The 26,624-nt window shown below is 57.3% G+C and overlaps 2 protein-coding genes across 4 annotated transcripts in view; one reads left to right on the top strand and one right to left on the bottom strand.

The window, feature by feature from the left end:
• Window positions 1–8,854, bottom strand: part of RAB26 (RAB26, member RAS oncogene family) — a 33,841-nt gene extending 24,987 nt beyond the window's left edge. For both annotated transcript variants that reach the window (XM_075058950.1, XM_075058949.1), the window contains exons 1-2: window positions 8,645–8,854; window positions 5,985–6,095 (exon numbers count right to left, since the gene is read on the bottom strand). In XM_075058950.1, coding sequence (XP_074915051.1) covers window positions 5,985–6,095; window positions 8,645–8,854 — 321 coding nt within the window. The remainder of the gene's footprint in view (window positions 1–5,984; window positions 6,096–8,644) is intronic.
• A 14,643-nt stretch (window positions 8,855–23,497) lies between these two features.
• The window catches only part of PKD1 (polycystin 1, transient receptor potential channel interacting), a 99,901-nt gene continuing 96,774 nt past the window's right edge, over window positions 23,498–26,624 (top strand). For both annotated transcript variants that reach the window (XM_075058883.1, XM_075058884.1), the window contains exon 1: window positions 23,498–23,970. In XM_075058883.1, the coding sequence (XP_074914984.1) occupies window positions 23,717–23,970 (254 nt within the window). In that variant the 5' untranslated portion in view covers window positions 23,498–23,716. The remainder of the gene's footprint in view (window positions 23,971–26,624) is intronic.

Genomic DNA, 26,624 nt, shown 5'->3' on the forward strand with positions numbered 1-26,624 from the left:
TGCAGCCCGCCACGGGTGCTGCTCACAGCATCTCTTGGCAACTGAGCCCCTGCATGCAAATGACAGGCTTCGCTGACTGCAAAGCTGTGTCCCTCTGCAAGGGAGGAGAGCAGCAGCTGAAAGCAAACCAGGGCTCGGTTTCCCAGGAAAAATGGCTATTTACTCCCCTGAGAGCCCGTCCTGGGAGCAGGGAACAGGAACCAGCAGCAGCCGCAGAGAAGCTGTTGTCCTAAGAGTCAGACACGACATAAATCGATAAAATCAAGGCGTGTTCCGGCAAACAAGCACCTGCGCTCCCCGAGCGAGCTCTCCGGGACCTGCCTCACCTGCTGCCGGATTCGGGAAGCACCTGGTCCTTATGGCACCGGCGCCAGCATCTCATCTGATCCCTGAAGCCAGGCAGAAGGGGTGGAAAGCATCGCAGGAAAGCTCCTCTGGGCAAATTGAGCCCAGCTTTCCTTAGAACGAGACATGCGAAAGTATGAAATCAGCTACTGGCTTCTATTAAAATTCATACAGCACTTGGAGATGCAGAACAAGCCGATTTCAGACAAAGAGCTGCTGGAAACACACACCCAAGGCAGCCACACAGGCATCCCCCTGCCCGCCCTGCCACGCCAGCACCCGCACAGGGCTCCTGCCCCGGCTCGGAGCGGTCGCACCGGCGTTGCCGCTGGCACGGCAGCCCCACGGAGGGTGTATTTGGCCCAAGTGACCCAGGCAGCACCGAGATGCCTCTCCGAGGGGAAGACCACCTCCCCTGCAGGGGTGCAGAGCGGGGGCTGTCCCCTCCGGTGCTCCAGCTCGCAGCCCCGGGGACCAACCTAAACCCAACCCCACTGCAGCCCCCCTGCCTGACCCCGCACACGTCACCATGCTACACGGCAAAGCGTGCGAACAGAAGAGACTAAACGCTCTGCTCGATGCCCAGAGTCCCTTCCCTCGAATGTTCGGGACTAATTTTATATAGAAAGACATGCTGGAATTAATTTATTTCCGTTTCTTTCTTCTGGCCTAAGCAGATCCCCTCCCACTTTTTCCAGATTGATCCATCAGAAAATTAGCCCTGCTAGTGCTCCGTGCCAACTGCTGAGATAAAAGCCAGCCCTTCCTTGGCTTTCAGATGGCTCCAGGTTGCACCAACCCTTCAAAGGGAGGCACCACGGCGAGCGCTGCGCTGGAGCATCACCCCAAGGGCAGGGATGCGGGCGCCCGCTGGGGACCGGCAGATGCTCAGGGCATCCACACCTCCCTCCCCTGAGCACATGGAGACCCAGGACCGGACTTGCCGAATCCAGACCGTGGCCAGTGTTAGATTGCACACCCTGCATCGCTGAAATGAAGCTTTTCATCTCTCCTGCAAAGTTAAGCTCACTGAGGGAGTCAGCAGGCAGCCAGCAGCTGCTGTTTTGCCGACGGAAGGTGCGCACACACACACAAGCTACAAAAAATAAACAGAGATGCAACAAATCTCTTATGCAAAAAACCATATTATACACCGCTGATTCCACCCCCAGACCAGCACAGGGCTGAATGTAATCAAGAGTCCTTAAAGCTCAGGGTCACAAGTGACAGCTTTTATTTACAGCGCGCAGCAGCCGTCCCAGCAGGCAGATTAACTGCGGCACGGCCAAGGCTGGAGCAGAGAGCGTGGCCGCTGCCGGCTCACCCGCACCCGAGGAGGCTGCGGCTGCAGGGAGAGCTGCAGGTCTCCGCAGGGTAACCACCTGCAGAAACCCCTCCTGGGCACGTTGGTGCAAACCGCCGGACATCAAAGCCCAGCCTTCAGAGGAAATATTCCCTGTGCCCAGCTGCCTGCCCAAGAAAGCCCAACGCTGTGCTGAAGCACCAGGGCTGGCTCCATCCTCCTCCTCCTCCTGCAGCACCTAAGGATGCTTTGCACCAGGAGGATGTTTAGTTTGCTCCCTCTCCTTGGGGCAGCGAGAGAGGAGCGATAACTGCAATACACCTCGGAGAAAACGAAGACAAGCCGCCCTGCTCTGAACTCTGCCAGCAAAGCGCTTCCTAATGGTTTCATCCCACTGATTAACGCAGAAACCATCTCCCCTGCTAATGCAAAGAAACTCATTAGCACCTCTTCCCTGGGAGAAAAGGCTCATCTTTAATTTTTTTCTTTTATGTTCTTCTCCTTTCAGGTCCAATTAGTACAAAAAGTCTTAACTCGCTTGACCTTGCAAAGCTCGGGACAAAGCGCGGGGCTGTGAGCACCGGCAGGGCAGCCAGCGTCGAGGCAGCCCCACGGAGCCTGGCCATCATCGGGGAGGGGGCACACGGTGGGCTCACGTGGCCCTTTGGTTTCTCGGCTTTGGCAAGACATTCCTCCCGTTAGTTAGCTGTTACGATGAGACAGAAGTACCGTTGGCTGTGGGGCTTTAATTTCTGTCGAGGTTTCTGTGGCGTTCCCAAAATTCCAGCAAAAGGCAGCTCATTCAGTAGCCCCAAGAAAAATGGGATTCACATCCCTGAGTAATAAACCTGCTGTTTTCCAGGAGCCCCTTCTCCCTGCAATCCTAACATACAGAGACCCAGCCCCACCGCTGCCCCCAAGCAGAGGGATCTGCTGAGACCCCCCCCAGCCCCTGGGGAAGAGGAGGAGGAGGAAGACCCCGTGCCATGGCTTGGCACAGCCCCGGCCACACCGCGGCTGATGGGAGGGAATAATTAAGCCACCCATTATCTAGCAACGGCTGGAAATGCCAAAGGTGACTCCTGCAACTGGGATGCTGGAGGCAGAGAGGACTTTGCCCCCCCCAGGAGGTTTTCCCCTCTGGGGGAAGCAGCACAGTAACTCAGACAGAAGTTTCTGTCGCTCCAAGCCAGCCCCCTGCTCCGAGGAAGCCCCCTCGTCCCAGGGCTCTGCCTGACCTTAATGGCACTTGCAGCAGGGGGGGCTCGCCCCAGCAGCGCACCCCCAGCCAAACCCTTGGCTCGGCACCCTGGACACCCCGACACTGCCCTGGCTGAAGGGGGAGGGCTGGTATGTGCCTGAGGAGCTAAAGATGCTGCCCCAGTAAACCCAATTTTCAAAGGAAGGAAAGCCGAAGGACTTGGCATGTCCAAAGCTAGAAGCCAATAGGTACCATTTTGATGCATTTTTTAATACTATGATCATCTTTTTTTCCCTAGCATCAGTGGTTTATTCTCCAAATATATTTAGATCAACATCATTCTTTGTTTAAGAGACGATGATAAACAAACACAATGGGAGAGGTTCTCCCTAACATAAAACAGTAGGAGGGAAAAAACGTAGGGGGCCATTAGGAATTGTAATGCTAGATTAATTTTAAATGGATTTCTATTCATTTACATTTGCTCAGGCCTACATAATCCATTAGCCATAGCTTTGCGTGTATCTAATGGTTTGACATGCTTGAAAATGAGCGGCTGATCCTGGACCCCACTGGGACCAGTGGACGGACTGGGAGAGGAGGCGGAGAGCTGCTGGGTGGGCGCAGGGGCTGCCCCGCAACGCAGCTCCATTCCATCCCTGGGTGCTTCACAAAAACCAGCCGGCATCAAGAGGAGCAGAGACAGTCTCTGCAGGAGACGGGCAGCTCCATCCCGGCGATATTCCCAGCCTTTACCCAGGTTCCCACAGCTCTCCCTGGCCGAGCAAGGTCGTGCGTGCACAGGAGCGCAGCTGCCGCACGCCCTGGCCTTGGGGAGGTCCCCGCGATCTCCGCCGCCAGCGAGGCTCAGCGATCACCGCAAACCCCGCCGAAAAAGCCCGATGCACCGAAATAACGCCCAGCGCTTGCTCAGCGCCTCTTGCTTGGGTCCGAGGTGAACGCAGCAAAAACCCAGAGACCTCCTTCCCCGACCACAACTGCCCGCGGTCGCAAACAGCCTCGCTTGCTTCAGCCAGAAAACCCGATGCCAAATTCTGGGATACAGAGAAAAGGAGCTGCGATGTGGCCGTTCTGTTATTAGATAGACACAAATTAAAACCAAAATGTGCTCTCGCAGCAGAAGCCTCCAGCGTTGCCACCCCAGAGCTTCATCTGCATCCTGATGCAAACAGCGAGAAAGGCACAATTACACAGCGCCTGCAAACAGGATTATCTTAATGGAAATGGAGATGTACAATCAAAAAACTATTTCCATGGCCCCCCCAAAATTATGAGTGCCTTACAAAGATGATAGTAATGAGGTTTTGGGCATACACATGATCTTCCCCACTGTATAATCTTCCCATTTCAAACTGATGTAGCTCTAGCAGCTCTATTACAGAAGTAAATTAACCCTAATTTGATTGCTTCTCAGTAGCAGTCGTTTCAGTGCTCTGATCAATAAGTCACAGGATTTTATGACTGCCCTTGGTATCAATCATTGCAATCAGTAATAAAACACTTTTCATTTTAAGAACACCTGAAATACCGTGTAATTACCTTTGTATAAAATCATAGACTCCAATTTACTAACTTCACCAAGCCGCTGCTGCAGCCCGCAGCGTTGCTCTGCACCGAAAGCCTCTTTGCGGGAAAGAACATCGCTTTCTTTCTAAAGGCTTTCAGAGCTGTCCCTCATCTCTTCCACTTGTCACTGTACCAGCAAGTTATTATTCACACCCTGGCGAAATAGCAGATTACAAGAGACACCCATCTCCCAGAATTCCTCCAAGAAAGGGGCAAATCCAAGATCCTGCTGAGAAAAGGCAGTCAGGAAGATGTAACATTGGTGCGTGGCATCACCACCAGCTCTTCACCGCACCCACCCATCACCACCGCAGCACCAAAACGGGGCCAAAAACCATTGCACGGCGAGACAACGCAGCCGGTGCCCCGACAGCAGGGCAGGGAGAACACTGCCACCGGGCACGTCCCCGGTCCCGAGGGCTGAGCCTCCCCAGGAGCCTGTGGCACCGGCCAGACATCTTGGGGGGCGGGAGGCTCGCAGTTTGGGGGGAAGCAGATGGTTGGGGAACTGGGGAGGGACTGGGAGCACCTGATCCCTGGGCCAGAGACCCAAGCCAGGCGTGCTGCCAGCTGCCGCTTCGGTAGCAAAAGCTCCCTCGCTTGCCCTTCACAGCTGCCGTAAGGTTTCTTCAATGCCATCTCTGTAAAGTCACTGTCCCTGTTGCTTTGCTGTCCCATCCCAGGGGTGCCCGCTCTGCAGCCCAGGGTGCCCACGGCAGCCCCCCTTCGCCAGGCTTTGCCCTCCCCAGCAAGATGTCACCGGGAAAACGATGCCAAGAAAAGGCTTTGAGGGCCCCGGCCAGCACTAAGACATTCCCAGCTGGCAAAGGATGCTCTGCCCACACTAGAGCATCGGAGGACACGAGGTGTCTCCCCTTCTGCCTCCCCTTCCCCACATTATCCCCTCTGTTGAGCAGGTTCCCGCTGTCCTCGCTGGTACACGCTGCCCTCGCTGGTACACGCTGCCCTCGGGGCTCCGCCAGCACCAGGATGCTCCGGTCGGCACCAACAAAACAGTTACTCTCCGAGAGCTCAGAGACCCCTCGGCACAACGCATCCCCCCCACGCCAGAGGGAGCAGGGCCACCCCGGCACCGCACCCCCACGTCAGCACCCCAAAGCTGCACTCAGGAGATGTTTCAGGAGATTCTGGTTTATGTCAGTTTTCGTTTTGTTGTTTGGCTGTTTTTTGGTTTTTTTTTTAAAAAAAAAAACAACAAACTAAACTCTTAAAAACACTGAAACTGACTCAGGGAAATACTTTCACTGGGCAGATGCTCAGGCCTCAGCCGTTGTTCTCACACGAACCATCCCCAGGACCCAGAGCAGGGGACGTGCTCCCCCATCCTCGTGCAAAGCGGTAACGAAGAGGCCGCTGCTCTCTGATGCTGCCACCATCAGCACCCTGAGGTGCCCCAGCTGGCGCTGACATGGGTCGGGATGATGAGGTTTAAGTCCTTGGAGCAACGTTTTGTCTCTCCTCTGCAAAAGCCACCATTCACCTGCCAGACCCCGTGGGCAGAGACCGAGGAGCCCCCCAGGCACTTACCCTGAAGTCGATCCCAACTGTGGAAATGAAGCTGCCGGCGAGGAAAGCGCCGTCTTTGAACCGCACCAGCAAGCAGGTTTTGCCGACCCCTGAGTCGCCCACCAGCATCACCTGCGAGGGAGGGGGGCAGGCGTTAGACACTGGGTTTCGGGAAGGAAGCCCCACCGCGGCCGTTACCCATCGCCATCCCAAAAGCCCCATCCAGGCCCATGAGGATCCCGTATTCTTGAGGGGGGAAAAAAGCACATCCAAGAGGGATGTCCTCAGACCTAGGGGAGGTGGGGGGAGAGAAGGGGGGGACCCACAGCAGGATTGCTCCCCACCCTGCACCATGTGTGTCCCTGAGCACTGGCTGAACTCGAGACACCTTCCCCCGAGCAGTACTTAACAGATCCCCCGTGGGGACACAAACACCCCTGGAAAACCAAGAGGTGCTGTCTAGGCGAAGCAGGCTGCGACCCGATGGCTGCAGGGCTGAGGCTGCCCCCGTCGCACCCACAAAACACCCTGCACCCCACCACATGTGGGGCTTCTGGGAGGGTGGCACTGCCCACGGGGAGACTTCGGGGGGGGGCCCCAACCATGAGCTCACCCTGCCCTCTGCGAGCAAACTCCTTTGGCAGGACCCTCCCAGCCACCCTCCTGGTCCTCAGTGGGTGCCGAGGGAGCAGCTCCCGCTGCCGTCTGCCTCAGTTTCCCCACCCAGCAGCAGCGCTGGGTGCAGACGGGGCAGGCACCCACCCTGCCACGAAGAAACCACGGCAGAGCTGAAGCAGCTCCCAAACGCAGCTCCCCAAAGCCTCTGCTCAAACCGCAACCCCTTCCCAGCCCTTCTGCACCCCGGGACCGTCGACCCCGCTCCCCTCGGCAGGACGACAGCTTCCCGCCATTGAGAAATCCCAGACCGCGCAGCCGAGCTGCATTAGCAGCTTCTCTACCTGCACCAATTTGCACAGCTTCATGCTGACATGGCAGGGTTCCCTCTCTCCCAAAAGCACTGCCATTAGCCCGTGACCAAATTTAAATGGTTTTAAGGCAGGCACTGCCTTGGGTCACACCAAACCCAAGCAGGAGCCATCAGAAGCAGCAAATGCCATCACCACTCTGCAGCTCAGCCTCCCAAGAGGCAGCAGCAGCCCCGGCCGCAGCCATAACTTGTTTTGGGGCAGGGGGGCACCGCTGGGGAGGGGAGTGGGCGGCCAGGATCCAGCCACACTGCTCCATCACCCACAGTGCAGAGCCCCGCACCGGGTCTCCCGTGGGAGCACCACGCACAGCCACACACCGAGCTCTGGCACAGCAGGGTTAGGAGAGCCAGCGAGCCCGCAAAGCCATGGGAAGGGGGAAAGAAAGAGGCATTTTTAGTACAAAATAGCAGTATTGGTTTTTTAAAACTTTGCAGACCTCTGTTCTAAAGCAGGGTGACCCTTAAAAGCAGCTTCTCTCCACCCAGCACCACTGACACCTCACCCAGGGCATGCAGTAGCACCCAGGGCCAGGCTCACGCCAAGGGCTTGGCGATCAGGATCCGTCCCCCGGGCCCAGGACTTGTGTTTGGCCACTGCCTCTGGAGAGCTTGGGAGCCTCAAGAGAGGGGTAAGGGAAAGAGAAAGTTTAATAAACCAGGTTTTTACTGAATACAAAGCAATTTCTCTCCCACTGGTTCAAAACCAGCCATACCATTAGCAGAGGTTTTGGCTACCCAGCGCGTTTGGGCTTACCTGAGACTTTGTCTGGCTCATCCCTGTGCCATGGGCGTAATCCCTAGGGAAAGCCCCAGCCCAGGCAGGGAGAGGTGAGCTGAAGGAGCCAAGGACCAGCATGAACACGGAGATGGCTCCATTTTAGGGAAGCCGTTGAACCGCTACTGCAGCTGTATCAGGACCAACCGCCTACCAAAGCGACCAAATTCACTTCTCAAACACCCCTCACCTCCTGCTCCACGTCCCAAATCTTAACACCACGACGGCCACGCCGATTGCCACAGGCATCGACCCAGCGTGCTAAGGTTGGACTTGCCACAGCAAATTCTCCAAGCTCAATGCCCTGCGCTCGGCTACACAGATCTGTGTTGGAAATGCAGTCAGATGGGTCACGCCGAATTGCAGCCCCAGCCAAAATCGCTAAGCGAGCTCCAAGCTGGGCTTGCATCAGGTCGCATGATGGAAGGTGGGGGGGGGGTGCAAATACATTTGATGTGTGGCTCGCTCGCCAGAATCTGAGAGAAGAAGCCATCTGAGCCCTTAAAAGAAAGCGCAAGCCGGAGACATTTCAACAGCAGCCAGAGCAGATTCGATGCGACTCGAGGAATACCGTCACCGCGCTGCACGACCGCATTTCTTACGTCGGTGAAGAGGAACCAGCAGGTTACAATAACTCAGCTTGGGCAGAAAGCCTTTTGCCATCACTTCCAAAAGTTCCGCCGAAGCAGCCCCGCTGCCGAGGGCTCTGCAGGCGCAGCCCCCCCCCCGCACCGAGCAGACCCGACCCCGGCGGCGGCAGCAGCGGAGGGGCGGGATGCCGCGGCTGGCAGAGGGATGCCCGCCCGCTCCCGGTCCCGGGGAACTTCTCCGGCGACCGTAAGGAAAACCGCACCCGACCCCGCATCCCACCGACCCCGCACCGTTCCCGTTCCCCCCCCCCCCTCCGCGCTACCGCACCTTGAAAGCGAGATCGTAGAACTCCCCGCTGCTGCTCAGCGAGGGACGACCCACCGCCGCCGCCGCCGCTCCGCCGTTGCGGGGCAGCTCGGGAGCGGAGCCCCTCGGGGAGGCGGCGGCGGCCCGGCCGGAGCCCTGGGCGGCGGGGGGCAGCGCGGCGGAGGGCGCGGCCCCGCCGCCCTTACTGCGAGCCGCTTTCTTCCGCGACATACCGGGGTCGCCGGCCGGGGCGGGGGGGGGGGGGGGGGGGAGGGCGCGGGGGGTTAGTACCGGCTGTACCGGCCGCCGCCGCCGCCGCCGCCGCCGCCCTCCCCCGGCCCGGCCCCGCCGCCAATGGCAGCGCCGCGGGGGCGGGCGGTGGGGGCCGGCCGGCTCCGTTCCGCGCACCGCCCCGCTCCGCGCTGCAGCCGCCGGGAGCGGGGGGCACCGGCGCAGGCAGGGGAGGGGCGTCGGTGCACGTGCCTGGAAGGGGGGGGGGGGGGGGTTGCAGGGCTGAAAAGGGGAGGGGGGGGGTTGCAGACGCGAAGGGAGCAGCGCTGAGGGTGCTCACACGCACCCACGGGGGGGGGGGGGGGGTATTTGCATCCCCCCCCGCCGGAGCCACTCGCACCCCCAGCCCCGCAGAGGAGCGAGGGTGCGCAGCGGGGGTTTGGGGTCCGTGTGTCCCCCCGCCCCCGGGCTCTGAGTTTGCCCCCGGTGGGGCACGGCGAGGGGGGTCACTGGGGGGCTGACACGGAGCAGCTGCTGCTGGCGGCATCCCGGTGAGAAGCCGGGCCTGAGGAAAGATGCGGAGCAGGGCTGAGCCCGTGGGGTGGACGTCGGGTGGGCTGCCGGGGCGGCAGGGTCGAGATTTTTTTTAAGACGGGAACCCGCGTTACCCCCGGTCTGTCTGAGCAACTGGTTTCAGCGAGCGACGCTCGGCATCTTTCTTTCTGGCTGCTGACAAAGTGTCACCCGAGGCGCTTGCGGGTCTCTCGGCTGAAATAAATGTCTTTAGCTGCGCGACATAGTTCCAGTGGCGCGGCCTCATCCTGACTGCAAAAGGGGGCTTGAACAGTCGCGGCGAAGCAGGAGCGGAAAATAAATCGCTGTGGTGAAGAAGCCAGGCAGGCACACAATGAAGATGTAAATAAGTAACAGCGCTTGCACGAGAGGGAGGGGAGGTGATGGCCGACACGGAGGGGCTCGGGCAGCCCGGCAAACCCAGGGCCAGCGCCGGGGCTCGGGTGCCGGCCGCGGTGATGCCAAGGGATTGCTCTCGCTGTGGGCACGGCTTTTCCCTTTGCTGCCCTGGGATCATTTAAATCTGTAATCAATCCCTCTTCAACGGCCCCAAAGCGCTCCAGGAGGAGTGGGCAGCAGAGCTCTGATGGCTTTGGCCACCCACAAGGGAGATAAGCTGAGTCAGGAGCTCCTGTGCATGATTCCTGGAGGAGATCCCCCTTCTCCCACCCCAAGCCACGGCCATGGCCATCACGGGCCCCAGGGAACGCTGAGGAGCTCTGGGTTTGCAGCATTCCTCCGACACAGCTGAGGAAAAGCTGTCACGGCGGAGGCTTATCCCCCTGCTCCCCTTTGTGTGCTCCTCAAACTGACGACCTAGCTGGGAGATGGAAGACCTGACTCGTCAGAGCAGACTCGATGCCAGGGGTTTGCACTATAATCTGATTTTCTGGGACAGCTGCCGTCAATAGAGGCTGAGGCCTCGGAGCAAAGTGCAATGCTGGAACCATCTGTGGGTCTGTAGGGTTTTAACTAGTCCCTATGCAGTGACAAGGCCGTTGTGGAGCTTTTCCCTGGCGCTACCTGCCTGGAGGAAGGGGGTACGCAGCCCCGGCACCCCACGCCTTCAGGATGCTCCCCCCCCGCAGACTGTGAGTGCTGGCGCACGGGGACTTTTCCCCTCTCTCAGCCACAGTCGATGATGATGGAAATCTCCATCAACAGCCTCGTGTTCAGGAGCAAACAAAGCCAGCTGCTTATCGCTGCCGCATCAGGGCAACGCTGGAGGAGGACGACCCCTTATCGCGGGCGGCAGTGGGGAAGCGTGCCTGGTTAATTCTGCCTTTACCAAAGGTCATGGGCTCCAGCACCTGCAGCGGTGCTGATCCCCGCTGCCCCGGCCCCCAAAACTCAGCCTCGTGCAGCGCCAGAGCTCAGAGCACCGCGTCCACGAGCGCCGCAGGGAGAAGCATCTTCAGCAAGTTTTTCTCTTAGCAAACGCGTGTGCAGAGAGACAGTCTGCTCAGAAATCGCAGTCACGCCTGGAGATGTTGCTCCTCATATAGTTACAGGAACTAATCAGATAACTGCAGCTGAACTAAGGGGGATATATTTACTAAAAATAGATTAATGGAACAACAGATGCCTGAAGATACGGCGTGCCTTGGGGAAGCGGGACTGCGGTATCTGGCAGGGCTCTGAGTGGGGCCGGCTGTGACAGTGGCTATCTGTTACTCTGATACATCTACATGTAAGTAATTTGTTTTTAGAGGCAGAAAAGCAGCTTGTCCCCATCAGGGCTGTCAACCCAAGAGGCCTGTTGTATTGCAGCGTAGCGGGGGGGGCTGTAAATGCAAGCACTAAGAGGCGGCTAGTGCCAGCTACTTCTGCCTGTGCTAAGAGCTGAGCAGCAGCCCGAGGCCTGCGGGGCACAGCACCTTGGCCATCCCCACTAGGGGACAGAGCTCAGCACCGGGCTGGAGACACGGAGAGCCTGGCCAGGGCTGGGCACCGGGCTCTGGCCACCTGCTCTGCACAACCACTGTGCTTTGGGATTTGAAATCTAGCCGTTTTCTTTGGCATGGATATTAGCAGGGTTCTCTGTGTGCCAGAAGTTGCACGTCGTGCTCAGAGCCAAGCGAGATATTTCGGTGCGAGGCCATCCGTCCTTCCTCCCGCTGGTCCAGGTTGCTCCATCGCTGGCTCATGCCTCCGCTGCTCCTCACTGCTCCGTCCCCTGGGCAGGGATGACTGCCTCATCCCGGCCAGGCTCTAGCGATTCCTCTCCCAGCAGCCCAGGAGCACGCTGAGCCTGCTGCCCTCCCGATCCCAGCTCTTGTCACCAGCTCAGATGGAGCAGAGATGACTCTTCAGGCTGCAAGGACAAGCTATTCCCATCAGACACAATGTCAGCTGCGCCATCTTGGAAGACATTAATCTTCTTTGCCTGGTGGCTGCAGGAAAACTGGTGCAGGCTCTTTCCACGTGCTGCTGGTAACACGGCTCGGCTTGCCTCTGCTGTCACCCATTGCAGTGCCACCAGCCAAGGTTCAGGGGACTTTTCTCCTAATCATATGTGAACCTGCCAGGTCTTCCCACTCTCTGTTCTGCTGCAGGTCCTCTGCCAAGGGCACACGCAGCTCCGACTCCAAAGCGGTTGTAGAGAAAGGGCCTGAAGGCGGTGGGCATCACCTGGGTGGGAGGTGCGGGAGGGCAGCCGGGGACAAAGGTGACACCACACTCATGGGGCTGACTCGAAAATACAGAGAGCTCGGTTCCATGTTGCTCATGAGCAGACCTCCACTGGAGATGTCAGACAGAGGGGACCAGCCTCGCTTCAGCGAGCATCTCCCTGCAGAGCAGGATCCGTGCAGGAGGTGCAGGGAGGCAGAGGAAGGGTGCGCAGGGCGTGGGACGTGTGCCGGAGGTGGATCCCAGCACCCTGCCATGCTCGGCGGGCGAAGGCTTTCTCTCTGCCGCCTTGGGAAGGGCCCAGCCCACGCAGTGCTGAGCAGGCACTGTTCCCTCCCTCGCCATTTATTGTTCTTCCCTCCCCATTGCTCACTTACCTTTGAACACTTCAATCTCGTTGCCTTTGTCAGTGTCGCTGGCTTTTAATTGAAATTCCTCAGACATCTCATCAACGCAGCCCATCATTTATTTTTGTGGGAAGCGATTGTTTTCCTTTTGCAGCTGTGAAAGTTAAATTCCAGCGTTTTGCTGGGAGACTGCTTTTGTCTCTTCCTTTTCTTATATTACCAAGCCCAGTCTTACATTGCAACCCTCCTTCCTTTGTCTGGTTATTTAATTTTCCATCTCCCCTGTGTGCAGTCCCTCTGTTTCCATCTCGGGCTCCTCCGCTTCTCTGATCCATCCTGAAGGGCAGCTTCCACCTGCGGCTCCCTCCAGCCTTTCATCACCATCGTTTTCCCTGCAAAGCACCCAAGAGGTTTGGAGAGCCCAGCCTGTTACTAAGTCTTTGCTTCTTGGCATTCAAATCCATAATTTATTCGCAAGGCGAGCCCTGCTGAATGCACCAAGCCATGGGGCTCTCACCAGCGGTCTCACCCGGCGGGTCCGGCTCACCCAGCAGTGCCGGAGGGCTCCGTGCTCCCTTTGATGCCCGTGGCACCCCAAGAGGTTTGGGGGTCGGGAGGGTGCAGCCTGCCACTGCACGGGGCAGCTCCGGCATGCTGCAAACCAGCCCTGCAACCAGGCTGGCACGTTAATGCGTTGCAGAAATTGCTGCTTTTGGAACAACTTACGGTAATAGCAGCAACCAGGTCCCTGGGGGGGTTTGTAAACCACAGAGCTGGTTAGATACTGTTATCTCAGCACGGGCCCTGTCTCAGCACGTGCAGCCCAGGGACAAAGCCTGAGCACTCCTTCGCCCACCAAACTGCCCCCATTAGCCCCTTCTCCCTCTTCAAAAGGCAAAGTCAAGTGAAGAAAACCTCTTTCCTGGCACTCCGCAACCGCGGGCAGCGTTCAAGAGGAGAACCCAAGCCCGCAACAAAAGCACCACCCACACCACTGCCAAGACATCATTTCCACGGGTGGCAGGAGGACGGGACGGGGTCTCTGCCCCAAGCGCAGCGCTGCAGGTCGGAGTCCTGCCCCTGCTCCAGAGCCGAGGTGGCTCAGCCCCCTCCTCCGGAGCAGAGCAAGAGCCCTTCGGTGTAACCGGCTGGCTGTCCTGGGCTCAAGCTGGCAAATGAGACGTGGGGCACGGCTTCCCTCTCTGCCCTGCTCCGGGGCTGGCACCCTGGGATTACCCACGGCATGGCACAGGGAGGTGGCAGCAGTAGCCAGGCCGGAGCAAGACACAGTGCGGCTGTAAAATAAAACAAACTCCCACAAACACAGGGATCCCCCCCCTTGCACCTGAAGGGTTTTGCTCCCTGCAGGTCGGCATCCCGCGTCCCTGCCAGCAGCACGTCGGGACGCGGGCCCTGCCTGGCACATCCTCCAGCCCTGGCATGTCCCCATGGGCATCCCCAGGGAACCGCCGTGCTGCCCTGGGCCCCCACCGTCCCCTCCTGTGCACAAAAGGGTGATCGTGCCAGATCCTAATGAGTCTGCACTGGGCTGAGGCCAGGAAATTAATTTTCCTTGTGCCAAGATCAAAACGAGCCAAGGTTTCAGCCAGCGGAGGACCAAATGCAGGAAGGTCCCCAGCTCCAGCAGTCACCCACGAGAACTTGCAAACGTGATGAAGAGTTGGATGTTCAAATGGCCTTTGAAATGTGCCCTACTGAGATGGAGGGAGAGCTGAACAACAAATGCTCAGCCTCCCAAATATGAGATATTTTCAGGCTATTTGGCATATTTTAAATGCTTTTCAGACATGCCTCAGCAGCATCTAATATTTTAGAAATATAACATCTCAGCTTGAAACTATCCAAGATATTTTGCAGCTATATACGGATACATCTTGAGATGGGGAAGGGTTAGAGCGTGGTTATGGTTTCAAAAGCAAGCGCATAAATGTCACAGGGTGCCTCCATTATTCATGCACACTCAGCCGTTTCCATCCCAGATAGGTTCATACCAGTCCGACCACGTCTGGTGGCCCAGAGCCTGGCAGCTTCCCGCAGCGCTGCCTGCAGAGTCACCACACGGCAGAGCCCAAGGAGCTTGAGCAGACAAACCCCCCAAATCCCTTGTCTTTGGAAACGGTGAGTTAAGCACTGCAGAGCTAGACAGCTACTCCAGGCCAGTCCCAGCACTGGGATGCGTGCGGTGCTCTGGGGCCCTGTAAAATAATAAGCAGCAGTAACGAGCGAGCACAGAAATGCACAGAGGATCATAAAGCTGCTGCTGCTGCTCCAGAGAATAAGGCAACCACTAAGGGCCAGGCTGGGAAGAAGCTCCCGCCGGAGCGAGGCATTGCATCGCTGCCTGGGCTGGGCTTGCCTCCACTTTCCCCTGCACCAGCCCCTGCTCCACGGGCAGGTCCCTTGGGAAGAAAAGCAAATCCACCTCCTGAGAAAGCCACCGGCACCGGGGAGCAGCAGGGTCCCCCCATTTGTGGCTGTTGTAGAGCTGATGGCTGAAGAGCTGGGCTCTCGCTTGCCGCGGGAAGATGCAGATCTGTACCCACAGCTTGTTCAGCCATTCATCAGAGCAAATTGGCAGCAGATTGCTGATTAGACACAGGCAGCACCAGGCAGTATTTATCAGCCTAAGGATCAATAGCTTCTGTCTTCCTGCTCATCCTCTGACACACCTGCAACAACTTTCCCCAGTCTGAGCTGTTAGCAAGTGGCACTGCTCCAGGTAATTAATAATCTGGACAATGAAGTTGCAGCTTAGAGTTTTAATGGTGTTTGTTAATGTTTTCCAAGGGAGGCTAAACATTTCCTCTTAGCAAAACTCTAGTAAGTTTGGGCAATTACTTTTGTCTTCAAGATGACAATGCATGGGCAGCCCAGAGCCAGGCATTTCCAGGCACTCTGAGCTCTGAAATGCAATCAGCTTCCAAAGATCTGCTCAGGCAGCCTCCTCTTGCCTTCCCTTTTCTGCAAATTTGCAATTTCTTGGTCTGTTTAAAAGTATTTCTTCTTTATTGCTGGAAACATCTTCCCCAGAGAAGCTAAGGGTTGTCCCTGGCCTGCAAATATTTTGTCTGCAAGTAATTTGCTTTGCATTAGTTTTCCTTCTGAGTTAAGGGGACTAATCACATCTGACCAGCTGAGCTCACATGGGAGCAATCCACCCTGCCTGGGGAAGGCAGGGAGTGAGGCACAGCCACATGCAACCAGCTACAGCCAATTCAAAGCCAAAAAAACTGCTGGCAAGCAGCTTTTCCAAGCTGGCTTCTCAAAAGCAGATGCATTGTGGTGTGACAGGCCATGCCCCGCCAGCGTTTTGGGGAACACCCTCTCACCCTGCCAGGGTGCCAGTACCCCAGGCTTTACCAAGCTGGAGGAGGGTAGAAGGAGCCTTAAACTCAGCCTGTCCTGAAGGTTTTGAACCCACATTTCTGCCTCTGTGCCTCTCGCCGGCTGCCCTCTGCCTTCAGCTTCATCAGCGTGTTTCCTGCACTCTGCTTTTTGGGTGTGAATGGTCGCGGGGTCCCTTTGCAGAGGGGAGGGGAGGCCTCAGCCTTCGCCTCGTCTCATCGACGGCATCTGCAGTGGAAACAGGACCATCGTGCCCCAAGCTCGGTACCAGGCAACGCTTCTCTTGGGCTCTCTGCAGCAGGCTGGGAGCCTTCCCTTTGTGCAGGGCAGGGTGATGCCGTGACGGTGGGTGCGAGAGGTGAGGGAGAGGGGACATGGCTTCCTGAAGCCCCCGCGGTGGGAAAATGAGCAGCGCTGGCTGCTCCCCGACGTTTCATCCAGCTAAAACCCAGGATGGCTTCAACTCGCCTCAATGAAAGATGCCAACTCCAGCACTGCAATGCCTCCTGACGGCGCTGCGACATAAGCATTGCTATAGCAACGGGCCCAGAGCAGCAGGAATTTCGGGGGGACCGCGCTGTGGCCGGATGGGTGCCGCTGCCCCCTCACCATCCCACGGTCAGCCCCGGTGCGGTGAGGCTGGACCCCCACGGGGCACCCACGGTGCAGAGCAGCCTTCCTCCCGGCTCCTGCAGCCAGCGCTCGCCAGCATCTTCGCAGCTGAATTGGTTATTACCTCCCTGCGCTTTGGATATTTCCAGCAACACAAGAAATAAGAAACTGGGGCTGTTTTGTCCCAGCTTCCAGCACTGATGCACCTGCAGCCTGCAGAGGGGATTTCAGGAGCATCAGCTCTCTCTCCGGGAGACTGGGGTACATGGTGGCCAAAGAGGAGATGAGGCCAGCCCTTTGGCCAAAAACCCCGTGCTGCGCTGGCCCTTGCCCCAAAGCTCGTGTCCTCCCCAAGCAGCACCGACTGCTACAGCCTGGGCACGCCGGGCACACGGCGTCCTCCGAGCGCTGCCGGCACGTGGCCGGCTCTCGGCCGGGCTTCGCAGCGCCAAGCACGCTCCCCGTGAAGTTTCTGATTAAGAAGTGCCCGAGCACAAACCCCTTCTCCATCCATCCTGTCTCCAGTCAAAGCAACCCCTCTGACCTTGCCTTTGCTGGCGGGCAGGGACCTGCACATAGGAAAATCCTGAGCGGGTATAAACCCCTCTGGTGTGCACGGTGCTCCCTGGGGAGCTGAGGTGGGGGAGAACCGGGTGGGAAGGGGCAGAGAGCACCCACAGCCAGAAGCCAAGGGTCTGCAAGTTCAGCCTGATGGGAATGTCCCTCCATCTGCCAAGGACCCCTGAAAACCCTCAACATGGAAAACCGTTGAGAGAGAAATCATGAAGTTTTGTTTGCTTTGAAAGAGTGTTTGGTAAATAAAAGTAGAATTGCTAGGGATTAGTTACTGAGCGGAAAGTGTTGTTGCTAAATTTGCTGGGCTGGTTTGCATTCACACTATGTCAAATGGATGAAAACGACCGGTGTGAATAAATTCACTTCCTGAGCTGAAGCTCTCCACAAAAATCCTCCAGAAAAAGCCCAAAAGGGGCTTGTGCCGGCGCTGCTGACTCAGCTCAGCCCCGAGCAGTTGAAAACCCAGCGCTAAAAGACAACCGCGTGCCTCGCCACAGAGCACCGACCCAGGGCTTGGGGGGGGGGTCCCCTCTTTCAGTCACCTGGGGAGAAGCCGGGTGACAGCATCCGTCCCCCCTGGCTGTGGGCACCCCACGCTGCCTGTGTCGAGCCGATGCCTCCCCGTCTTGTCTACAGCATCCTGCGCCCGGTGACCGCGGACGCGGAGCTGGGAGGCGTTTGGTGGGCAGATTGCTGCTGAATTCATCCGGCGGGGATGAAATCTGTTCGGGACGTGGCGTGAGACGATTCCGCTCTTTAACGGTGGAGCTGGGATAATCGCCCTGCCCAGCAATCGGTCCATCCCACGGAGGTAGCACCGACCGTATGGATTTTACGCGTGCAAAGGGGAGACCGAAGGCAGGAGCTGGGGTCATCCTCACCCCACGGCGGTTGTCCGGGTTCCCTTTGCATCCCATTTTAAGGCACGTTTGCTCGTGGGGGCCCCTCAAACCTTTTCCCCCGGTTCGCATCCCGGAGGAGCGCGGGGAGGCGGTGCTAGAGGGCGCCCGGGACCCGCAAACCGGCCCCGCCGCGCCCGGAGGCCGCGGTGAGGGGCTCAGCCCGGCTGCTGCCCGCCGGCGCCCCCTCCCCGGAGCCGGGGCAGCCCCCTCCTCTGCCCCGACGGCGGCCGGTCTGTGCTCCCGATGCCGATCCGGCCGCAGTCGTTTGGGTCATGGGTTCCAGGTGGGGAAGGGTGGTACCGGGGGGGGGTGAAGCAGGAGCCAGGCTTGGGTGATAGGGGGTGGCTCTTGCGGGGGTCACTCTTCAGGTACCCACTTTGCAGGACGAGCCATAGGATCACGCAAGCGCGGGGCACACAAAGTACAGCCACGGAGCAACAACCTGCGGGGATGGAAGCAGCCCTTTCCTCCCAGAAGAAATAGAGATTTTGGTCTCCTCTGGGGTACCCGTGTCCCCTGCAAAAGCGCACGGGACAGCTCTCTCCCCCTGGATACCTGCTGAGGACAAATTCTGCTCCCTCCGTCAGGCAGGAGTACTTTCTAAGCAGGAAAATAACAGCAAACCGAGCACTGTGGCCGTACGTGAATACAGCCGCCCTCCAAAGGGACCAAAGCTCATGGTAAGGGGGCAGAAAGTTCAAGAAGGGTATTTTTTTCCCTGCCTTTCTCAAACCACACGCAAGGTACAGTGGACATGTGCTGCTGGAGGCAGAAGGCTCCCTGTCCTGGCCCAGCTATCGCGGCTCCAAACCGAGCTCCACGTGCACAGGGCGCCTGGGCGACGAGGTGTCCCCACCGCTCCTGCCCACCCGCTGCCCCATGTGTAAATGTGACGGAGGATTCCTGGGCGAGAGAAAAAGCAGCAGTGTGGGAGGGCAATGCGGTGAAGAGACTTGCTCCCAGTGCGTGTTTTAAAAGCAGCTGCCATCACGTCTTACGTGAAGCCCGGTGCAGTGCCTCTGCAGAGGATTTTTGCGGAGCGCGGTGGCTGCGGCACGCGGGGAGCACAGCCCGCTCCGCACCAGCTGCTCGTGGCCCTCTGCACCGGGGCACTGCAGGCGTGAGCAAAACAGCGCTTTAATGTATAGAAATGCAGTGCCGGAGAGGGGGTAGTGCAGGGTCTGGCCATGCACAGCTGGGTTTCAGAGCTGTCCGGGTACCACTGAAGACATCTGCGGTGCTTTTGGGATCTGGCCGGAGGGGCCTGGAGGCAGCAGCGACATTCCCGGCCGGCCACAGCTCCGTCACGTTTTGCTGACCACAGTGTATCTGCTGCTGCTGATGTTCTGGGTGCGTTCAGCTTGCAGGACTAGTGGGACAGGGAGAATTAACACCCTCTTAGTTGGGGTTTAAATTCTGCTTCAAGTAAACAGTGTTGAGAAACTCTCCGTGTGCTTGCCAGTAGGAGGAACCAGAAGAATCCCTTCTCCACAACAAGCCATTCCCAGCCTCGCAGTGAGCAACAGCCTCCCAGCCCCAGAGTACATTTTCCACTTCCATCATTTTCTGCAGTTTGCATTTTTAGAACCCATTCTGACTCAGTGACAGGACCTTCCTCCAAGACCAAAAATTGTGCTTCGATGTGAACAAATTATTCTCTTGCAGCTGTATCGAGATTTACCGTCTCCTTTCCCACTCACTCAATTATTTCCTTGTTTGTTGCCCTCATTACAGCTTGGCAGCCTGAGCTACTGGGGGAGAGCCCTTAACTTCTTTACATCTGCTGGATTACACTAGTGATCTAATCTGTTGATTACAATCCATACACAGGATATTTTCTTTTTGCTGTTATCTGAAAAAATATGGGCATCAGTACAGAAGAAAGGGAAAGAAAAAACAAAAAGCAATTTACAACTGAGGGAGCGGAAATAAATACATCGTAGTCACATGAGGAAGTAGTAACCGCTGAGCTATTTTGGGCACAATACATCATGCAAAGGATGATGTGTCTTTCAAGCAGATTTCAAGTCCAAAAGGCACAAAATGTTTTCGGGAAGTAAATTCTCACATACATTAAGTACCATGCCAAGGAGTGAAATTGGATGCTGTCAGGCTTCTTATTTAAGGTTTGTACTGCATTTGGATAAGGGAAGCCAGAGCCCCAGCTAATATCACCCCTGTGGTTTCAGCAGGACAATACACATACCTAAACCCATGCAGGTGCTTAGGGACTTTGTTGGATCAGGACCGTCCTGGATCAAGCACACCGGGTAGAGCAGGGAGGCGGTGAGCAGCTCTGGAGGTGTAACGCAGGCTTCGTAACCCGCAGTGGATGTACACCCAGCGCTAGCGGGTCAGTCTCTTGTTCCCTAGGGAATCCTACATGCCCAAAATCACAAGTGGCTTAAAAAATCCCATGTGATTCAAAACCAAACTGACTGTCACCCTTGGCTAATCATCCTCCTCTTTCCTGAGCTTTCGAAGGTTACCATGTGCCCGAGGTGGAGGCAGCTCAGCAACGATCAGCTATTTTCTCTTAGGCAAAGGAAAGATGCCCGTGTTTCGCCTGCTTGCAGGAGCCGGGACTAGCAGGACCACCGCAGCCATCACACGGCGCACGGTGCAAACCCATGACCTGGCCCCAAAGCGAGTGCGCGCACACAGGCATCCGCACGCGGGACGACTCCAGCGAGGCTGTTTTGCACCCACAGACAAGTTTTAGGCAAGGCCAGCCACCGAGAGAGGCAAACATGCCCCACCAGCCCTCCTCTCCCCCAGGTCTATTCTCAGAAGAGGAACAGCGGGGGTAGTAAGCTCGGAGGCTCCCGTCGTTGTCGTTTGTCTGGTACCACCCCGAACAATTGTTCTGGCTCCCTGCTGCCTGCACTCTTCGGATGCTTGCGGACAGCTAGCATGTCTCTCTCCCACCCCTTTTTGTTGTGGTTCCTCCCTTGAAAGCTGCCAGGCAGATTTCCTGAGCCCGCCAGTTGACAGGCCCCCACTGACACAATGCCTGCTGTAGAGTGTCGGGACGGCACCCCCCAAGCACGCTCCCCGTCGGAGCACCGTGGAGTGGGGAACACACCGGGGAGCGGCAAAAGCCGGCGGAGGCGAGGGGTGCAGCCCCGAGGGGCGGCGGGAGATCTGGACAGAAGGCAGCCCCGCTCGGCTCTGCAAGCTGCTTCGGACAAGTACAAAATGCCCCTCACCCTGGTATCGGGGCGGCTGACTGTTCGAGAGGTGCAACCTCGCTGCTGGGGGGTGACTCACCTGTTCGGCTGAGGGGCAGCACTACTCACAGAGGTGCTTGCCAGACAGCACTTCCAGAGGTTTTCACAGACAGTAATTGCTGCAACAGCCATCATTGAACAGACTGTGGCTTCAGTTTTGCAGGTGGGCAGTCCCTGGGGACTCCCGAGGACACTTGCAGGCTTGGTGCCAAGGCTGAGCTGGAGTGATGTGCTGCACTGAACTTAAATGTTACATATGAGTATTTTAAAGGGTGTGAATGGCTGCAAGAATTAATGGAATTGCATAAAGGAAGAGCAAGACGCTCTTGTTTTCGTTTAGCAAAAACCCTCATGACAGTTTTGTCCGGATCAGCAAATCTCAGAAGGAGAAAGTGCCTTTGGTTGGCACTTCAGATATCAGCCCCCCCTGAGCAAAACAGGACCTGTCTCTGGAGGATGTGCAGGATTTACCACTCTGTCTTGGGGTCCGTGCCTCTCTCAAACGTCCCTTCCCAGGGAAGCATTGGGCACTGTGCACCGATCCGCTGCTTCCCTCCAAATCTCCTCCATCTTTCTGCGGGTCAGACAGCCTCCGGCAGCTTGCTGTCTAGGGCCAGGCTTTCACCTCTCACACAGGCTACCACACATACATGTTTGTTGTGTTTATGGTGAGAAATCCCTGCTCGGCTGGACAGGAACCGCCGGCTCTGGTTTGCAGAGTGAGTGATCCGGCACTGAACAAGTTCAAAAGCAACTTCTTCCGTGTTTTATTTGAGCTTCCTTGTATCATCTTCCCCTCTGCTGATGGCTGGGGCCATGTTCCGTACGTACCATCACATGGTAACACAGCACGTATTAAAGACCAACAAATTAGGGTCCCCGTAAAATTATCAGCTATCACACCTTCTTCTCCACTGCTTTCAAATGGGGCTGGGTTTGGTTTTGGACATGCCCTCTCTAAGGACAGAATCACGCTTCCTTTGGTTGTATAGACTTTATTTTAGTCATATTCTTCAGTCACTTTAAACTAGAACCAGTTCAGATCCCTGAGGAGCCATTGGATCCCTGAGGAGCCATAATACAATGACAGGATTGACCTCACTAGGTCTGGCCCAGTCTGAACCATGGCCAGTGCCTTAGGCCAGCGCAGGGTGCAAGTGGCATTGAAACCCGATGACTTTGCTATGGTTAGCATTAAAAAAAACACACTGAAAAGTACCTGTCTTGTTCTTCATCTCTCTCCAGGATACCCCAATTACCTACTGTGCTGTAGGTGTGTAATGCACACCGTACCCTGCAACTCTTACTGGATTCAGCAGGCTTGCAGCGGCCTCAGGAATGGGCACCAGCCGCGGGAACTCAGAGCCAAAAGCCTTCAAGGAGGGTGCAGGTGTGTGCTCGTGCTCCCCTCTGCCCATCGCCCATGTGTGCAGAGGAGGGAAGGCTCCCCCCTCTAATTTTGAGACCACCAAAGCTCTATCCAGCAGAACTCCACGCTCCATTGCCGGCCCTGTCAGGTTTCCAAGATGCTCCCACCGGGATAAGCCCCTGATCCCCAGGATGCCCCATGCCCCTGGGGATGGCCCTGCTCCTCGGGATGCTCCTGCTCCCCCAGCAATGCCCCTGACCCCCAGGGCCCCTCTACCCCTCGGGAACTGCTTGCTTCCAGGACCCCCCTGCTCCCTGGGATCCCTCTGCCCCCCAGGATCTGCTTGATCCCAGGACCCCCCTGCCTCATGGGATCCCCCTGCCCCTGGGATCCGCTTGCTTCTGGGACCTCCGGGACTGCCCCCTGGATCCCTCTGCCCTCTTGGGATCTGCTTGCTCCCGGGACTCCCTTGAACCCTGGGATCCCCTTCTTCCCTGGACTCCCCTGCCCCCCGGGATCCGCTTGCTCCCAGGACCCCCCTGCCTCATGGGATCCCCCTGCCCCCCAGGACCCGCTTGCTCCCGGGACCCCCTTGAACCCCAGGATCCGCTTCCTCCCTGGACTCCCCTCTCCCCAGGACCTGCTTGCTCCTGGGACACCCTTTTCCCCCGGGACCCCTCTGCCCCCCCCGGACCCGCTTGCTCCCGGGACCCCCTTGAACCCCAGGATTCGCTTCCTCCCTGGACTCCCCTGCCCCCCGGGATCCGCTTGCTCCCGGGATCCCCTTGCCCGCCGCCCCTCCGGGGCCGGCCGGGCTCGGACTTGGGGTTGGGGGGGGCCGGGCGGCCGCGCTGCGGGGGCGGCCCGGGCGGGCGGCGGGGCTGGAGCGGCGCCGGGTTTCCGCCGGGCGGGAGGCGGAGCGGGGAGGCGGCGGCCGCGGCCCGGGCGGAGCGCAGAGCCGAGCGGCGCCGGGCCGGGCCGGGCCGGGCCGGGCCGCGGGCGGGGGGGGGGGGCTTGTCAGCGCGGCGTGGAGCGGGAGCCCCAGCGGGCCGGGCCGGGCCGGGCCGGGCGCCGCCGCCGAGCCAGCGCGCAGCGCCAGCCCTTGCGGGGGGAGGCCGCCATGCCGGGCGGGCGCTGAGGCGGGCGGCGCGGAGGGTGCGCGGAGCGTCGCGGCGGAGCGGGGCGGGGCGCGGCCGGGCCCGGCCGGCCGGCCGGGGGAGCGGCGGGCCGGGGCCATGCCATGCCCGTAGGGAGAGATGCCTTTTGGAAATGGAGACACTGGATCACAGCGCAAACATGGCGTCCCCGCGGCGCGGCTGCCCCTCTCGGGCTGGTGCCTGCTCTGCTCCCTGCTGTGCGGGGGGCTGGCGGCGGCCCGGGAGCCCCCGGCCCCCGCCTGCCAGCCCTGCGCCGCCGACTGTACCTGCGCCGGCCCCGCCTGCCTCGTCAACTGCTCTGCCCGCGGGATGGAGCGCCCGGGGACCGGCATCCCTCCCGCCGCCACGGCGCTGTGAGTACGGCGGGGCGCGGCGGGCCCGGGGCGGCGGGCGGCGGGGACGGGGGGCGGCGGGGCGGGCGGTGGCGGCTCGGCCGCCCGGCGCTGTCGTTCGTCCTGCGGTGTTTGCCGGCGCGTTGTTTTGCGTTGGGCCGGGACGGCGATGGGACGCGTGACAGCGGGGACAAACATGGAGACGCGGCAGAAAGTTTGCCGTCAGCCTGCCGGGTCGGACGCGGGCAGAAAGCGGCCCAAGCGAAGAAAAAGGGGAAAAAACGGCTCCAAGTTTTCGGCAGCTTCAGCTGGGCTAGGGCTAGCGCGGCGGGGCCGATGCCCCCCCCCCCCCCCCCCCCGCCGAAGGCACGGCCGTGGGGATGCGCTGGGCTCCGCAGCTGGAGAAGCGTTTTCAGGATTTCAGCCCAAGGCGGGTCGTCTCGTAACGCCGCTCGCGTCTTGCCAAGAGTTGGCAGCCCGCGGGGCACGCGGGGTGACACCGGCGTGGGAGATGGGAGGCGGCGCGGCAGGTACCTGGGGCAAAACCGTGGGGTAACGTTCCCCGTGGGTAGGTCGAAGAGAGGCGGGGGGCTGCTGCGCCTCGCCGGGGGGGGCCGGAGGTTTTGTGCCGGGGGGTTAATTCCTGAGGTTCTGGGGGAAATGGCAGGAGGAGACCGGTGTCGGGAAGTCAGGAGTTGGATGGGCTTTAAACACTCTTCTCCTAACAGCAAACCCGAAAGACTCAAGTAACGGGTTCAAATAAAAATGTCTCCGTGAAAGTGCTGGGTTGGGATGACAGTTGTGTTTGTGTCCAGATGCTGATTTTGTTGTTTCGGGATAATCGGTCAGAAAGGCATGTTTCTTGGAGGGGCATTAGAATGGTCCAGGTGCACAGTCACTTGAATAAAGTTACTGTATGATGCAAAAAAACAGACTTAGGGGAAAAAATTTGTTGTTGTTGTTGTTTTTTTTATTTCTTTTTGAACCTAAATTTGTTTGCCTTAGGGAGCAACTTTTCTGTTCTTGAGGAGACAAAAGCATGGAGTGATTCATGTAGGAGAGATGACGTGGGGCCCGGCACAGTAGAAGAATCTCACATGAACTAATTTCTACTGGTATTTCAATAAGTTAAGGGTCTGCTTTTCTATTCAGATATTCTTAACTGAGTTTCCACTTTTTAGCGTCAATGTAGATTAAGAGATGTTGCAGAAGTTGCCAAGTACCGCAGTAAACGTTAAACGGTAGGTCGGCAAGATGTATGTAGGCTAACTTCAGGAAAATGTCTCTCAATCCTGCAGACAAGGTGTTTTCCAACTCTTTTCTTACAAGATAAGTTTAGACTTTTCCAAACAAACTAGCCATTGCTTGTTACAGAAAGTCCCTAACTGGGAAAGACTAATGTTTATTAAGGGCTTTCTGACATTGCGTTATCTGTTGTCAGTTAGACATGGGGATCTGCAGCTCTGGAGGCTGAATGTGCCATTGTGACAGAGGTGGAACGTGCCAGCGCTTCCCTGGTCACTTGTAGAGCAGCCTTCTGAAGACTGTGATGATAAGTCCTTCATTTGGCTTTTTAAGGATTTGAGGTTATTACAGTGTGTTTCTAGGATTATTAATTTTGGTAGTAAGTGTTTGAGACTGTTTATATTATTGTTGTTCAGAGGCGCTGAGTTGTAAAAGCTCCCAGAACGTTTTGGATTAGATCCTATTATGCAATGACAAATTGAAGTTGGACATAAAGCTCTTGCAGGTCAACAAAACAAAGTGTCCGGAATATGGGGAGGGGAAATCCACTAAAGCAAATGGACTGAAACGGCAGGATAGTGTTACTGACATCTTCCTCTGATTTCGATGGAGAAATGTTTGTTTACAGCACTGTTGAGAGCATATGTGGTAAGAGGAAGAGCTTTCCTCCGCTGAGGGACAATTGTCTTTGGAATTCAGACTGTAGAGTCATCTTTGTCAGCCAGCAGATCATCTTGTGTTGTACAGTCACGACTCAGCTGAAAAAGTGTGTGCTGGTAATATTCTGATGACTGGTATAAGATGTGCTGAATTGGTCTGCTGCGGCACATGGATTTCCTTTGGGGAGAAGTTTACTGCCCTATTTGACCTCCTGATGATGGGAAAGAAGGCATGTGTACTTATGTCGTCATTATAACCATGAAAGATTTACAGATTCAATTTTGTCAGGATGAGAGGGACTCTGGCTCATGACACAGTGAAGTTATGCAAGCGGTTTTGTCTATTCATTTCATGTTCCCTTTATTGAACACTGACAGATAAAGTAAATAATGCTTTTAATGATTGCTGCCTAGTCTCTCATTAGAGGAAAGCTTTTTTTTTAATATCTCAACAAAACTTTTTTTTTTAGTTAGTCTGAAATGAAAACAGCCTTTAAGAAGGCCGAGTTCAGAAAATTACCAATGCCAAAGCTCCCTGATTCTGTGGCAGGCGTGTGTGCTAGCAGTTGCACGCAGCAAATGTGATACCGTACCTCTAGCTGTAGAAGTAAGGCCTAAGAAATGAATTCCTTGTATCCGACATTATAGATGTAGCAACTTTGAAGAAATAAATGCCAACTTCGGCAGCACTGTTACTAGGAGTACAGAAGAAATGTCCCATCCAAAGAATCACTAAGGAAATAAGCTCTGCTGCTTGCAGACGCTACATAC

The sequence above is a fragment of the Buteo buteo genome, chromosome 27 (genome assembly GCF_964188355.1).
Source record: "Buteo buteo chromosome 27, bButBut1.hap1.1, whole genome shotgun sequence".
In the NCBI taxonomy this organism is placed as follows: Eukaryota; Metazoa; Chordata; class Aves; order Accipitriformes; family Accipitridae; genus Buteo; species Buteo buteo.